This window comes from Onthophagus taurus, chromosome 1 (genome assembly GCF_036711975.1).
Source record: "Onthophagus taurus isolate NC chromosome 1, IU_Otau_3.0, whole genome shotgun sequence".
NCBI classification, from domain to species: Eukaryota; Metazoa; Arthropoda; class Insecta; order Coleoptera; family Scarabaeidae; genus Onthophagus; species Onthophagus taurus.
The window spans coordinates 20116688-20131060 of record NC_091966.1 but is presented as its reverse complement, the minus strand read 5'-3'; the positions used below and the strand labels follow the sequence as shown (position 1 = coordinate 20131060).

At 33.5% G+C, this 14373-nt stretch overlaps 1 protein-coding gene across 1 annotated transcript in view; it reads left to right on the top strand.

Moving 5' to 3' along the window:
- Positions 1–13252, top strand: part of LOC111429247 (uncharacterized) — a 43985-nt gene extending 30733 nt beyond the window's left edge. Inside the window, exon 7 of the mRNA XM_023065113.2 lies at positions 137–13252. Within this exon, the coding sequence (XP_022920881.2) occupies positions 137–453 (317 nt within the window). The 3' untranslated portion in view covers positions 454–13252. The remainder of the gene's footprint in view (positions 1–136) is intronic.
- Positions 13253–14373: the final 1121 nt, after the last annotated feature.

Here is a 14373-nt window from a genome sequence, read left to right as displayed (position 1 = left end):
TGGGTAGCTCGAAATAGGTTGATTATTATCTTGCTATTTGAATAATCGATATTTACCAAAAAAAAAGAAATATCTTTCATCTGATGATTATAATTTTATTTATTATTCTAAGAATTTTTATTCGAAATGTTTGTAGGTGGTTCAGTTTATCAACTACCCACGCATTCAATTCATTGCCCTTCATCATCATCGAGACGTAGAAGTTCAAACGCTTCCGATTGCACTCATCGTGCTCGCACACGGAAAAGGGATTGTCATCACAATGCAAGAGGGAAGCTGGAGAGGGCCATCAGTTCCGATTCGAGACTGACAGGAGCGATTCCAAAATGTCATAATCATCATCATCATCATCACGGTCATATCTCGATCGATCAAGATGCCACCGTGGGATCAGAAACTGACATTCGACCTGTTCGTATGCTTGAACACAATTCTTCGGTACATAGTCATTAAGTTTCTCGGAGAAATTGATATTATATTTGATTATTACTAAAAATGAGAAGAATTAACGAAAGTTTATATATATATTTGAAAGGTGTGCAGGGTGAGTCGTAAAAATTTAATAATAACATTTTTAATATTTCTGTTCTAATGTAAGTTCAAAAATATTGTGTCAGGCAAAAATCGTATACAAAATGTTATCTTTCTCTAAAATGTGAAATTTTTTTGAAACAAACATTTAAATTATCCCAATTGTGTCAAGCGTAAGAACGTATTAATCAGGTGCGGGGAGAGCAGGTTAACAATTAAATGTCCAACTTGGCACTTATCCCTTAAAAATGACAAGATGAACATCATATTTCACATACCTTTCAGTACAACGCACTTACTCCTTTCTTACAGATCATAGGCGGCGGACTATGACAAAGTGTTAGGAAGTTTGAAATTACCGGCCATAACATGATTTTATTAATTTTCTTTTTTAATATTTTGGCAAATGGGGACCGTTAGGTTATATTATAATACTCGCTACTCCGCAATAACCACTTTTTATTAACTTCAACTCTGGATAAAAATGATATGTAAAGAAATAAGTGTTAATTATTTCGCATATCAATTTCAAAAAAAACATTTGATTAATGTTGAGAAACGATTGTAAACATATTAAAAGTTGTACCCTTATGAAATTTCACTATAATTTTAAAAATGTAATCTAAAATTTTTTGAAATTTGTTTTTTTATGTAGTTTCAAGCCTATACTTTCCGTTCCCAAAAAAATAAATAGCGCATATTTGCGCATTTTCAATAAAATTTCTAATATACAGGATAGTGTCTACGGATATTCTCAAGTGAATACTGAAACTTAGTTTTGAAACTATCAATCGTTTACAATTTTTCAGAATAACTATTTTTTATGAATTAATATTAGTACTAATTCTATGATTAGATCTAGAACTAGAAGCTTTCGGTCTTTAAAAAAGAGTCACGATTCAGATATCATGCGTTAAAATGCCAAACCAGATGCCAAGATTTCACAAAAATTATTATCAAGAACACTGCTGCACTTAAAAATATTACAAACGACACAATTCAAATTATAGAATCAATTATATAATTGGTATTATATGCCTGTGGCAGTGCATAAAATTCTTGTGCATGGCCACTTAATAATAAAATCATTAAGTATCCAGATTGGCCTGCTTTCAGAAGAAGCGCAAGAAATTCGGCATAAAAACCTTAGCAGATATATTGAGACTTTTCCAGAAAAATATCAAGAATACACAATAATAGAGACATTTTAAGCAGACTATTATATCTTCAGACCCAATTATAACATCATTTCATAGCAAGAAATCAAAGAATTGCAACTAATATTGAAATTGTAGAACACAGTGAGGACGATGAAAAATAAATATAGGTATAAAAAAATTTTAAGACTATGTTAAAATACTAAATTTGCTTATGGGTTAAAACATAATTTATGGTTATCATTACATTATTAAACATTTTTCACAAATTAACACAGAAAGAGAGAATAGCGTAGTTACTACTTACTATTATTGCAAATAACATAGTAACAGTATTTTTAACAGCTATTTTCTCGAAGACAGCTACATGAAAAATACTCAACATTTACGTACAATCCCATAAATGCAACAAAAAAATGGGGGTTTCTATTTTAAAATGTTAACATATGGTATCTCAATTTTAGGACACCTGTACATTTCAATTTTATCTCAAAAAATGCGCGTTAAAAAATATAACAATATAACAACAGATATTCAAGAATTTTTTCTGGAAGAATATCCCTCGAATTTTTATCGAATTGATTTCATAGTTTATATACACAGTGTATACAGGTGTTTCACGTAACTGGTTCGTTAGAACTTTTTAAACCTGACGTTACACGTCACAATCGACTGCTATGGCGGTAACTACGGAGGGGCGTGGTTTGACTGTTAGCGTCAAATTGGCGTGTAAATCGTAAAATTTATGTGCTATACCGAAAGTAGAAAATTTTCTAGCCCTCGCAATAGCATTGCTCGCAGTCCATTACTATGGTAATAGACATGTTACACGCAAATTTTGACGGGAACAGTCAAACCACGTTCCTCCGTAGTTGCCACCATAGCAGTCGACTGCTATGGCGGCTACTATTTGTACAGTTTTCAAATTTTGGTAGCATGGGTTGTTTATTCGGAACTGTCGATCTAAAATATTTTCAAGATGGCTGCCATTTCCGAAATAATAATGCTACAGTTTTTATTACACCTTTTAATTGTCTTTAATTATACTTTAATAGTCAACATATTTTTTTATGTACAATTAAAAAGTGTAATAAAAACTGTAGCATTCCATTTAAAACAACGAAGTTATGGCCTACTTCCGGTAGACCGGAAGTGGCAGCCATCTTGAAAATCTTTTAGATCGAAAGTTCCGAATGAACAACCTACGATACCAAAATTTCAAACCTCTATGAATAGTGAGACACCTGTATATATTATAGTATACACGGTCATCCACGACAACCGTTCGTTAGAACTATACAGGGTTCTGGCCAAAATAAAAATTTGAAAATTCAGATTTAGATTAATAGTGTTCTCTTCGACTAAAATATTTTCAAATTTCTAGCACTTCCGGTTATACCGGAAGTCGCCACCTACTTTATTTTTTTAACTGGAACACCCTGTATATTTTTACATATTTGCATTTATCTGTTTTCAAGGTTTATGAATAACTTTCCTTTTTGCAATTCGATTCGGCCTTTCTCGAGTTATTCGAATTTTTCTAGAAAAATCTGCTCCAGCAGACATTTGTTCAAAAAATCAGAGAACACTCGATTTTTGGAATATCAATTTAGAATTCAGAACATGTTTTGGTGCCGAGAACGGCTGTCTAGAACGTTTGATCACCTTACTATGGTACGTTAACTTTTCGAAATTTGGAAGTACCATAACTTAATTTTTTTAAATGGCACCCCCATATTTTATTACTTAGTCATTTTTGGTGTCTCATTTTACATCTTTTATATCCCATATGTCCTATACCTAACATTTATAGTTTGGGAGATAATTAGGGTTTTTTGTGTGCCATAAATACCTAGTGTGACCTTATTCACTAGGTTACACTATATGATGTGGGCGTTTGAAAATTTGCAGATTTGTGATGTTTGGTGCCAGTTTTTTACTAAAATATTTTCAGGTTTCGGATACTTGTGGTTACACCGGAAGAGGTGACAATTTTCATATTTCAAATGGAACACCCTGTATTGCATTACATTTTTGAAATTTTTGTTCAATTTTAGGCCACTTGTATGTTACATACACTATACCTAAGTTAAGTAATTTTTAAGATTTTAATTTTTTGTAATCAAAAATGTCATCTACTCTGACCGCCGGAAAAAAAAATTTGTGTTGGGAATTTTGTGGTTTATGTATTATCAGAGGATTAGTAAGGAAAAAATAAACAGTTTCACATTTGCTAAAGCTATGATTTATTTCGGTTGGTGTGATGACTAGGTTACTTTTTGTAGTGATCTGTTTTCAAACAACACCACGTTTTGGATTTAGTAATGAAGATTATTTGAATGTGATAATAATTTATAGAAGTCCGGTGTAACCACAAGTACCCGGAACCTTTAGTTAAAAAGCTGGCATCAAACATCACAAGCCCGCAAATTTTCAAACCTCCACTTCATTTGGTTATTCACTAGGTCACACTAGGTATTCATGGTACACTAGGTTAACTATCGATATAATGTGTACATTTTTCAAAAAACCCTAATTATCCCCCAAACTATAAATGTTAGGTATAGGACATATGGGATATAAAAGATGTAAAATGAGACACCGAAGACGAGTAAGTAATAAAATAAGGGGTGCCATTTAAAAAAATTAAGTTATGATACTTCCAAATTTCGAAAAGTTAGCGTGCCGTAGTAAAGTGACCAAATGTTCTAGACAGCTGTACTCGGCACCAAAACATACTCCATCATGTTGCTTAAGCATGTTCTGAATCCTAAATTGATATTCCAAAAATCGAGTGTTCTCTGATTTTTTGAACAAATGTCTGCTGGAGCAGATTTTTTTAGAAAAATTCGAATAACTCGAGAACGGCAGAATCAAATTGCAAAAGTAAAGTTATTCATAAACCTTGAAAACAGATAAATCCAAATATGTAAAAATATACAGGGTGGTCCAGTTAAAAAAATAAGGTAGGTGGCGACTTTCGGTATAACCGGAAGTGCTAGAAATTTGAAAATATTTTAGTCGAAGTGAACACAATTAATAATAATTAAATCTGAATTTTCAAATTTTCATTTTGATCAGAACCCTGTATAGTTCTAATGGACGGTTGTCGTGGATAATCCTGTATAAGTATATATTACGTATGGTTAGGGTATATGAAGTAAATGTACCATGTTATCGGAGTTACATTAACTTAAACATCCAACCCAACCCACAACAAAACCTTTGTTACACTTTTATTTGTTTCAAAATCGTAAATTTTGTTTTAAGCACTGTCTATAGATGAAATAAATCCTAGCTAACTATTACGGAGATATTATTAAACATATTCAACATCATTTAGTTGTAATTAGATTTTTGGCCAGATATTCATAACTTCCTAACACTGTGTGCGAGTCCGAAATTGCCAATAAAAAGCGATCACCGGGCGTAATAAAAGAAGGCGTTAGTTAATGTCATTAAATTTAAAACTTATTATCCGAATTTTATTATTTACTTTCCTGTATTAAATCCTTAAAATAGAATAATACTTAATATAAAATAATACTGTCCTGCATTAACATAACTCATTTGTAACATAAGCTCAGATATTTGCGGTACAAATAAAACTAAAACTAATACTAACACTAGAATTAACACTAGATCGAGAATTAGAAACATTCGGGTTTGGACGTGCGTGTCTTAAGACTGCTAAATCCAAATGTGTCTAGTTCTAGATCTAGTGTTAGTTCTAGTGTTGGTTTAATAAAAATATACAACAATCTAACGCTGAATAATAACTAAAACTATAGCTAATGCTGGCTCCACAACTAATACTAGACAAGACCTAGAACTAGAAACATTAAGGTTTAGCCGTGCGTCTCTTAAAACGACTAAACCCAAACGGGTGTTTAAAAATTGTGTTCGGTTATTTTGCCCACTTATAGTTCTTATCAAGATAAACAAAAAGGTCTTAGTAAACCTCTCTGTTAGTCTTGGTCTTCAAATGTTTATTTAATTTGGAATAATACAAACAGAACATAAAAACTAAACACAAAATGCTTAAAGTAAATGCTCTACACGACCTCCCTCCATTTGAAGATATGCTTGACATCTTCGTACAAAAGAATCGCGCACTCTTTTGAAGTCTTCTGGAGATTGGCGAATAGTCTCACATGCGTTTTGTATTGTTTGATGGAGATCCTCCAAGTTATTAACAGGTACTGAATACAGTAATGATTTTAAGTAACCCCATGCAAAAAAGTGTAGAGGATTAAAAATCAGGTGATATAGGTGGCCAAACTATTAAACCTCCTCTTGCTATATATATCATGAACTATATTTGTAACCTATCCTGGAGAGGTACATCTTCGAATAATATCGGCAAAGTGTTTCGCAGAAAGTCCTATCAATCGATCATCAAGTATACCAAGCCAAAGATTTACAGAAAACTTATACTGGCTTCTTGATTGCACAACAGCGTGAGGATTTTCATCTACCCAAACGTGATTGTTATGAAAATTCAAAAATCCGTCTTTTGTAAAAGCAGCTTCGTCAGTGAATAAAACACTAGCATAAAATATCGGATTTTGTACAAGCTTCTGCAACATCACTTCACAAAATGCTCCTCTCGAAACGTAGTCAGGAGCGACAAATTCTTGCACTCGTTGAACATGGTAAGGATACAATTGTTACTGACGTAAAATTCTCCAAACTAGAGAGGCATTAATATTTACTGCAGCAGAGATCCTTCTTACACTTGTACCTGAGGTCGACTAGCATCGTGGTGAGTTGTTTTAAAAGAACCCACTTCCGACAAACGTTGATGAAATTTAGTGAAAAATTTATCATTAAGTAAGTTATGGTTGGGGTATGTTTCTGAGTAACGGTGACGTGCCTCATAAGCGTTACCATTAGCAGCATCGTACATAAAGTGCATGTCTGCCTTTTCTGCATTTGTGTATTCATTCATGCTTACGTGAAATAAAAGCAACCAACTACACGAAAGTGGCGTGAGATTCACAATAACTAAAGACCAAATATGTTTAGTTTTGCATGGGTAATACGACTAAACGACTAGATTTGGACTTTATTGAAAAGCAACGTAAAATCAACTACTCAGACTTTTTTGTTTATCTTGATGAGAACTATAAGTGGGTAAAATATCCGAACACAATTTTTAAACACCCGGTATAGTACCTTATCAGTTAGTTACACTTTCTTGCAATAATTTTTTGTATGAAAGTCAACAAGATTGGTATCAAATATAACAGAATTGACTAAATCTCTCTTTTTAAAGTTTCAAGTCAAGGCGAGTAACAAAATTGCTTCTACATTTAGTGTACCACGTATATTACGTGAAGAGTATACGTTTTATACACATATTCCATAAGGCATAGAATTGCAAAATAATGAAAAAAAAAAACTTGTTGATCCTTTAGACCACAATCTCCCCATAAGGGAGCTCAGGGTCCGACCTAGGTTATAGAGGTTATAGAGCCTAAAAAGAACCGCACTTTGAGCAACCTTTCGTCTTCCAGTCTGCATATCGATGCTATTTTTCAAACATAAACTCAATCTTTTTGTCTTGTTATCTTTTGTATTTTTTACACTGAATCCTAAATGATATTTCCAAAAGGACTCATCTCCGAAAATTGAATTTTTTAGAAGACCCATATTCCTGAATTTCTTTTATACTGTACTTATTGGGCAGTCTCAAATTTAATTATCAACTAAATCAATACTTTTCCCCAAGAATCTTAGCTATCACGTGTGGTTATGTATACAGAGTGTCTCAGCGAGACCGTTCATTAGACGTTTCTGGGGTTCTGGCCAAACTAAAAATTTAAGAATTCAGATTAAGTATAATCAAATTTCAAATTTTCTATTTCTCAAATTTTTATTTTGACAGAACCCCAGAAACGTCTAATGAACGGTCTCGCTGAGACACTCTGTATACAGGATGTTCCGCAACGATTGTACAATACTTACAACAGTGTATTCTCTGATCGATTAGCATTAGAAGTTCATTTAAAAAACGTATCCGTTTGTGTTTAGAAGTAAATGGTGCGCATATTGAACATTTATCATGACATCATTCTTTTCCAAATAAATATTCGTTGTTTTTATGCTGGTTGAAGGATTCTCTTCAACAGTCTTTGTTACCCTGTTTTGTTAAATTATTAATGAACTGTATTAATTTTGTTAATATTAACTTATTATTTATTTAACTTGTTTCTTAACCATCGCAACCATGGTAATCATACAATTACTATATCTAAATCTTCACAACCAATGATAACAATAATAGGTCAACTTATGAAATTAAAAGTTTCAATATTTCGAAAATGGACCATTTTCGGACGTATGTTTATTTGGCTTTTTTGTCTATTTTCGACCTGAGAATTCCCTGGTGAAGTATTGCACAATCGTTGCGGGACACCTATATATTATCTTTTATCAGAAAGTGACAATTCTGTACACAATTGAAACATAATAACTACAATACATAATATACAACTTACACAACGCACACTGTCCCCTCAACCCTTCAATCTAGTACATGTTCCCACACCATACCTCCACCAAGTCGTCACACCTCAGCATATGATCAATTGTCTCAATTGTCTAATCATCCCCACATAATTTTCACACCGGAATTTCCTCCGTTATTATGATAGTTATTATTGTTTGAAGGGGGTAGGAGGGAGAAGGCGGCGAGAGGAGGAAGTAAAATATGTTAAGCCAGATTGGTCAGGAGAAGGGATAGAACGCTACAGGGGAAACCCTCGACGATCTGGCGACAAAGAGTGGAAGCAGTCCCATAACTGGAAGATTTGATGTAGGTGGTGAGTGACGCGATACCGAGGAGGAAGTGTTCGCACCGGGGACGCATTCTGGGAAGGAACGAATGGTGGGATGGAGAATGCTGGGAGGCGAAAAGGGAGGCAGTGGCGCAGACGAAAGGTTCTGGTGGACAGTTATAAGGAGGCAAGAAGAAGGTACAAAGAAGTATGTGGGACAAAGACAAGGGAGTTGAGGTTGAAGAAGGCAGCAAAAATTAAACAGATAAGACAGGAAGGGGATGTGTGTAGGTATTTGAAGAAGTTGAGGAAGCGAAAGGAGGTCAGCAACGAAATACAGATGGTGGAATGGAGGAGTCACTTTATGAATTTGTTGGGAGGGGTAGAAGATAGGCAGACGATCGAGGGGGAGGAAACGACTGAGGTGAGAGGGAAGATGTTAGAGACGTTGAACAATGTGTGGAAGGGGGAAGGATTTTCGAACGGTTGGAGGATGGATAATATGCCCAGTGCATAAGAAGAGAAGTAACAGAGAGTTCACGTGCTATCGTACGCGGATGACATGGTGGTTGTGGCGAAGGATGCGGCGGATATGAGAGGGATGGTGAGACACTTGGAGAGGTATTTCAGGGCGAAGGGATTGGAGGTGTATGCAGCAAAGACAAAGATGATTAAGTTTTGCAAAGGGGGAAAAAGAAAGAGGGAGGAATGGCGATGGGAGGGGAGAGAGATTGAGGAGGTGAGAGAATTCACATATCTGGGGTACAGGTTCTGCCATCTCCCTCGCCCGGCACATGTGAGGGAGAGGGTTCCCGTGCGGTTATTATAAACATTTCGAAAAAATTTTATTAGAAAGATCCCTTCAGAATAATGTATCCTACAACCGTATAATGCTCTGATGCGGAAGATACGGGACACGCTGTATATAAGAGCCGCCCCTGCGTTTCTACATCTCTGTCTCCCTCCTCTTTCTTTGTATTTCGTCTTTTGAATACCCTACTCTGATATAATATTCCCATCTTTCTTGTTGTCCATACTCCCCCACCCCAGTCCTAACCTCCCTCCAAACTCTCTTAAAATCGCTACTCTGTTCCAACCCATCCTCGTATTTTATCCCCCTTCTGTCTGCTTACACGCTTATCTTCTCCATCTTCAAATTCTTTCTCACTATACAGGTGTCTCCGAGATGCGTGTACAACGGAAGACCACAGATTCCTTGGCTCAAAATAGTTCGATTTAAGTTAAGTTATCTATATAAAGTTGCTTCGTTTTGCCGCTAGAGGACTTCAAAGTTAGCAAAAAAAATTGTTTTATTTTTTATAACTTGAAAACGCGTAAATCAATTGAAACCATTATTCAGAAGTGAGTTCCTAGGTTCAATTAATGTCTTTTTATGGTTTTTGATACAATTTTAGAAACACAGGAATGATGGAAAAGTCATGTGTTCCCGGATATTCCTCCATATTTGTTTTTCTGACCAGGTGACAATTACATTATTACAATTTCTGAATAGCCCATTTAGTTCTGAACCGTTTTTGTCTCTTATAAGATTTTTAAATATCTGCAGGTCTTGTTTACATCATTACAGTTACAAAAGTTACCTCGCCGTAGTTGGCACTGATTTCAACTAATTGCAATTTATGTTTAACGTAAATACAATATCATTAATTGATCAAAAGCGTGGGAATTCAATAATCCTAAAAGCATATAGTTTGAGGAAAAAACGTAGTCGTATTTAGTTGTTTCAGTACTAGAAAGAAAAACTTTTAATCAATTCTAAGAAACAAAAGGTAACAATAAACTCAACAACTACCAACACAACAAGTAGGACATATTTACAAAAATTGTTCAAAATGACCACCGTTTTTCAAAATACATAAATTTACACGTCGTAAGTTAAATTGCACTCTGTCCATTGTTTTGCGATTATTTAATGTATTAAATGCTAACAAAATTTTTCTTCGTAATTCCTCTTCACTATCAGTTGTAGAGGCATAGCTTTTTGACTTCAATGCCCCGTAGAGAAAATAATCACACGGTGTAAGGTGTGGTGATCTTGCTGGCCATTTTATTGGGGCATCAGCTTCCGTTCCAATCCATCGATTTGGAATTATTGCCGGTCCAATGATGTTATAGCCAATAATTCCAGCCCAAACATTGACTTTGAATTGATGCTGATGCTGTGGTCATATGCGGATTTTCTTCAGGATAAACATGATCGTTACGCATGTTAGTGATACCAGATCTGGTAAACGTTGCCTCATCTGTCAATAAAATCCTTCTACTAAAATGTGGGTCGTGGATTCTTTCGTTTTGGATGAGTTGGCAGAAAGTCAAACGCATTTCGTGATCCACAGGTAAAAGCTCTTGCACTTTTTGAAGGTGGTATGGGTGTAATAATTGTTGTTTTATTACCCTATAGATAACTTAACTTAAATCGACTTATTTTGAGCCAAAGAATCTGTGGTCTTCCGTTGTACACGCATTTCGAAGACACCTTCAATATCTCTCATGGATCTCGTCTACCATCCTGTGTTCCTTCCACACCCATATTTCCGGTCCAAATTTCGATGGGTTTGCAGGGTATTTCAGTTATTATGAAAGATAGAAACTTGCGGCTTTCGCGAACCTGAGCTACTTTTTTGTGAACTTACAATGACGCAGACCAAATTTTCATAGCCCTGTTCGTTTTTGATATACACTATACAGGGAGTATTTGAAATTTACTATTTTCAGACACCTCCTGTATCTCGGCTATTCGGAAACTAAGTAAAAACGGGTTCTAATAGATTTTTTCACGTGGAATTCAATGGTGCACGTAGAATTTTTCTAGTCATCACGGTTATTGAGTTATAAACCCGTTTTTCCGTTTCCGGATAGCCGAGCTCCCTGTATATCAAAAACAAAGAGGGCTCTGAAAATTTGGTTTGCGTCATTGTAAGTTGCAAAAAAAAGTAGTTCAGGTTCGCGAAAGCCGCAACTTTCTATCTTTCATAATTACTGAGATACCCTGGAAACCCATCGAAATTTGAACATCCTGTAGAAATCTTTTGCAAATATTTGTTCCCCCCGGCTCCATATCTGCCCCAATAATTTCTAACTCTGCCTAATATGAGTCTCCGTCCCATTCTTTGCTCTAAACGCAAATTCTGTTACAGTGTTGTCACTATGTTTAGATCAATATTTTTGAAACAATATTTTTTTAAAGCATCATTAGTTCTTTAACAGTTAACAACTAACTTATTTATAAATTTTTACGGATCACCTTTCACAAATTTGGGTTATTTAAAAAATATAAAGATTTAGGAATTTGTAACTCTGTACATAATAATAATCGTTTTTATTAATATTTGTTGTTTAAATGTATAGGGATATTATGTAAATGACATCTGTACGAATTATTGAAAAAATTAAGACTGGACTAATCCGTGTCTAAAAGCATTTCAACAAATATTACTTTTTTAAAGCATCTTTTTTATTTAATTTTAAATATGAACCTAAAACAATTACTTACTTCCACTACATGCCTCGTTTCCTTTATTACTTCTTAATTACGAGTTTTATTCTTGTTAACATTCATAAAAAAACAGCTTTAATTCGTCATCGTTATCGCTATACAATGTTAAAAGAAAGTGTAACACGGATTGTGTCAGAATATGATGAATAATTTATAGCTTTATGAGTTTCTTTTTTATATTCAACACAAACAACAAAAAAATTAAACAAAGTAAAAATACGGTTGAAAATTTAGTTATTCAAAATCTTTTGCATATCAAAAATAATTTATGTTAAGACCTAATTCGAATAGATATGATCTTTTATACCTTAAAGGTCTATAAATTTTGGATGTCGTGAAAAAATGCAATTTATTTTATAACAAAGAAAAATCCTAAAATAAACTGATTAATTTGGTTTGGTTATTTTGGCACGGAATTTATTTGATCATATCGTTACACTTGATTCTAAACCTTTTTAACATTAATGAAACAAAAATCAATCTAGGAAAATTTACAAAATTGTTATGTAGTACTTGAGAAATGAAAGTTAACAACTGACACGTATAAGACAAAGTGCCCCAATATTTTTATATCTATTTTCAAACACTCCAACAAAAAAAAATATGATGAAACAACAAATACGATTTAGGTATTTTGTATAATATTTACATGTATCGATGTGTTAACGTACTAAAAAAAATAAATTAGAATTTTAATCGTAATTAAACTAAAAAAGGAATTAAAAATATTACAATTTCTTGTATGGCAAATGAGATAACAACACTGATTTTAGTAAATATAACTTGGAAAAGTATTCATATCTTCAATAAAAAAATTTATTCTTCTATATACTAAAATTATACATTATATATAATTATGTATTATTCTAATAAAATCTATAAAATCACTGCCGTTCTAGAGCACAATGTATTTATTGAAAAAAATATAACTTACATAATCTTTTCTGGGATATATTTACTAATCGGACACGAGTTAAGGCCTAAAATATTCTAAAACATTTTGATCACAATAAATGAAAAGCCAAAATAAATGTGATGACTATGTATTTATATTATACACTTGGTCGACTTAAATGGATTTGTAACACGTGTATAGAAAATGTAAAATTTATAGGATCGTATTAATAATGTAATTAATTATTGATTTAATTATGTTTTGTAGAATTGTTTAGAAGGAATTGGATTGTATAAAACTTTATAGAAACCAAAACGATTTATTAAAAACATCTACATGTATATTAATTAAAAAGTTATTATTCCATAAATCGATTTTATTTCAATTCAACATTTTCGAGATAATAAAACGTTTCAGGAAATTATCTCAAAAAGACCCGTACGACGACAGCAACAAACCTCTCAGCAACCAGCTTTTACCCTTGTTTTTCCACTTATATTACAAGCTGATATCGTCGTTGTCTTTAGAGATGGTGGAATATTAACTTTACCACTAGAAAGCCCGATCTTTACTTAATTTAAAAGCGGGCTTTGTCCCTGACCCTGATCGAATACACCTCAAAATTATCAAACTTCAAGACGGTGTCAGCCATTATGGAATAGAATTTAAAAAAAGTTTTATCAATTTGAAAAGAACATACTTTGGGCTATCTAAATCCGGGTTTTGTCGGTCAATATCTATCGACGTCGACCAGAAAACAACACTACACATAGAACAACCGGTAGATTGACCTTTCTCAGTACAACTATATATTTGGTAGTACCAAAAAACTGAAACAGTATCAGTCATATAGAAAATGTTCTGCTCTTTCTATCGGTGCATAACAAAAATCGAATAAAAGATTTTAAAACAATATCATTTTGTAAAAACCCCCTTTCCGGTGCGTTTTTGGAGCGCATTATCACTATCGGGATAATAACTTCCTTATATGATATGGACAAACCTCCAAGAACATATAGAATGTATAGCCAATTTTACGCTCTATGCCGTGGTATACAATGTGTCCGTAAAGTAACGGATATCGGCGATAAAATCATTATAAACGGTTTATGGAAAAATCCCTGAAACGGGTCTAAAGATTTAAATTTTTTGCAATTGTTTGGTGTAGATTTCAAATTTCTTAGGCCATTTTTAAACGAGTTATCACGTCATCGGTATTTTTTTCAATTGGCAATCCCCCATTTTTATTAGGGAATATGAAAGAAGATTTTTTTCTGAATCTAATACAGTCAATATTAATATTGCTTACATAAGACAATTTTCTAGAAAAATTACTTTAAAGTTTAACCACTTCAGATTTGTTGACATGATGAAAATAGCAGTAGCCATGAGTAACTATGGTAACCAATTATTTTAAACAATTTCCTAAGTGTGAAAAACTAATTTAGTAAGTAGTTGACCTCTTTAATACAACATATCCTGATCGCCAAC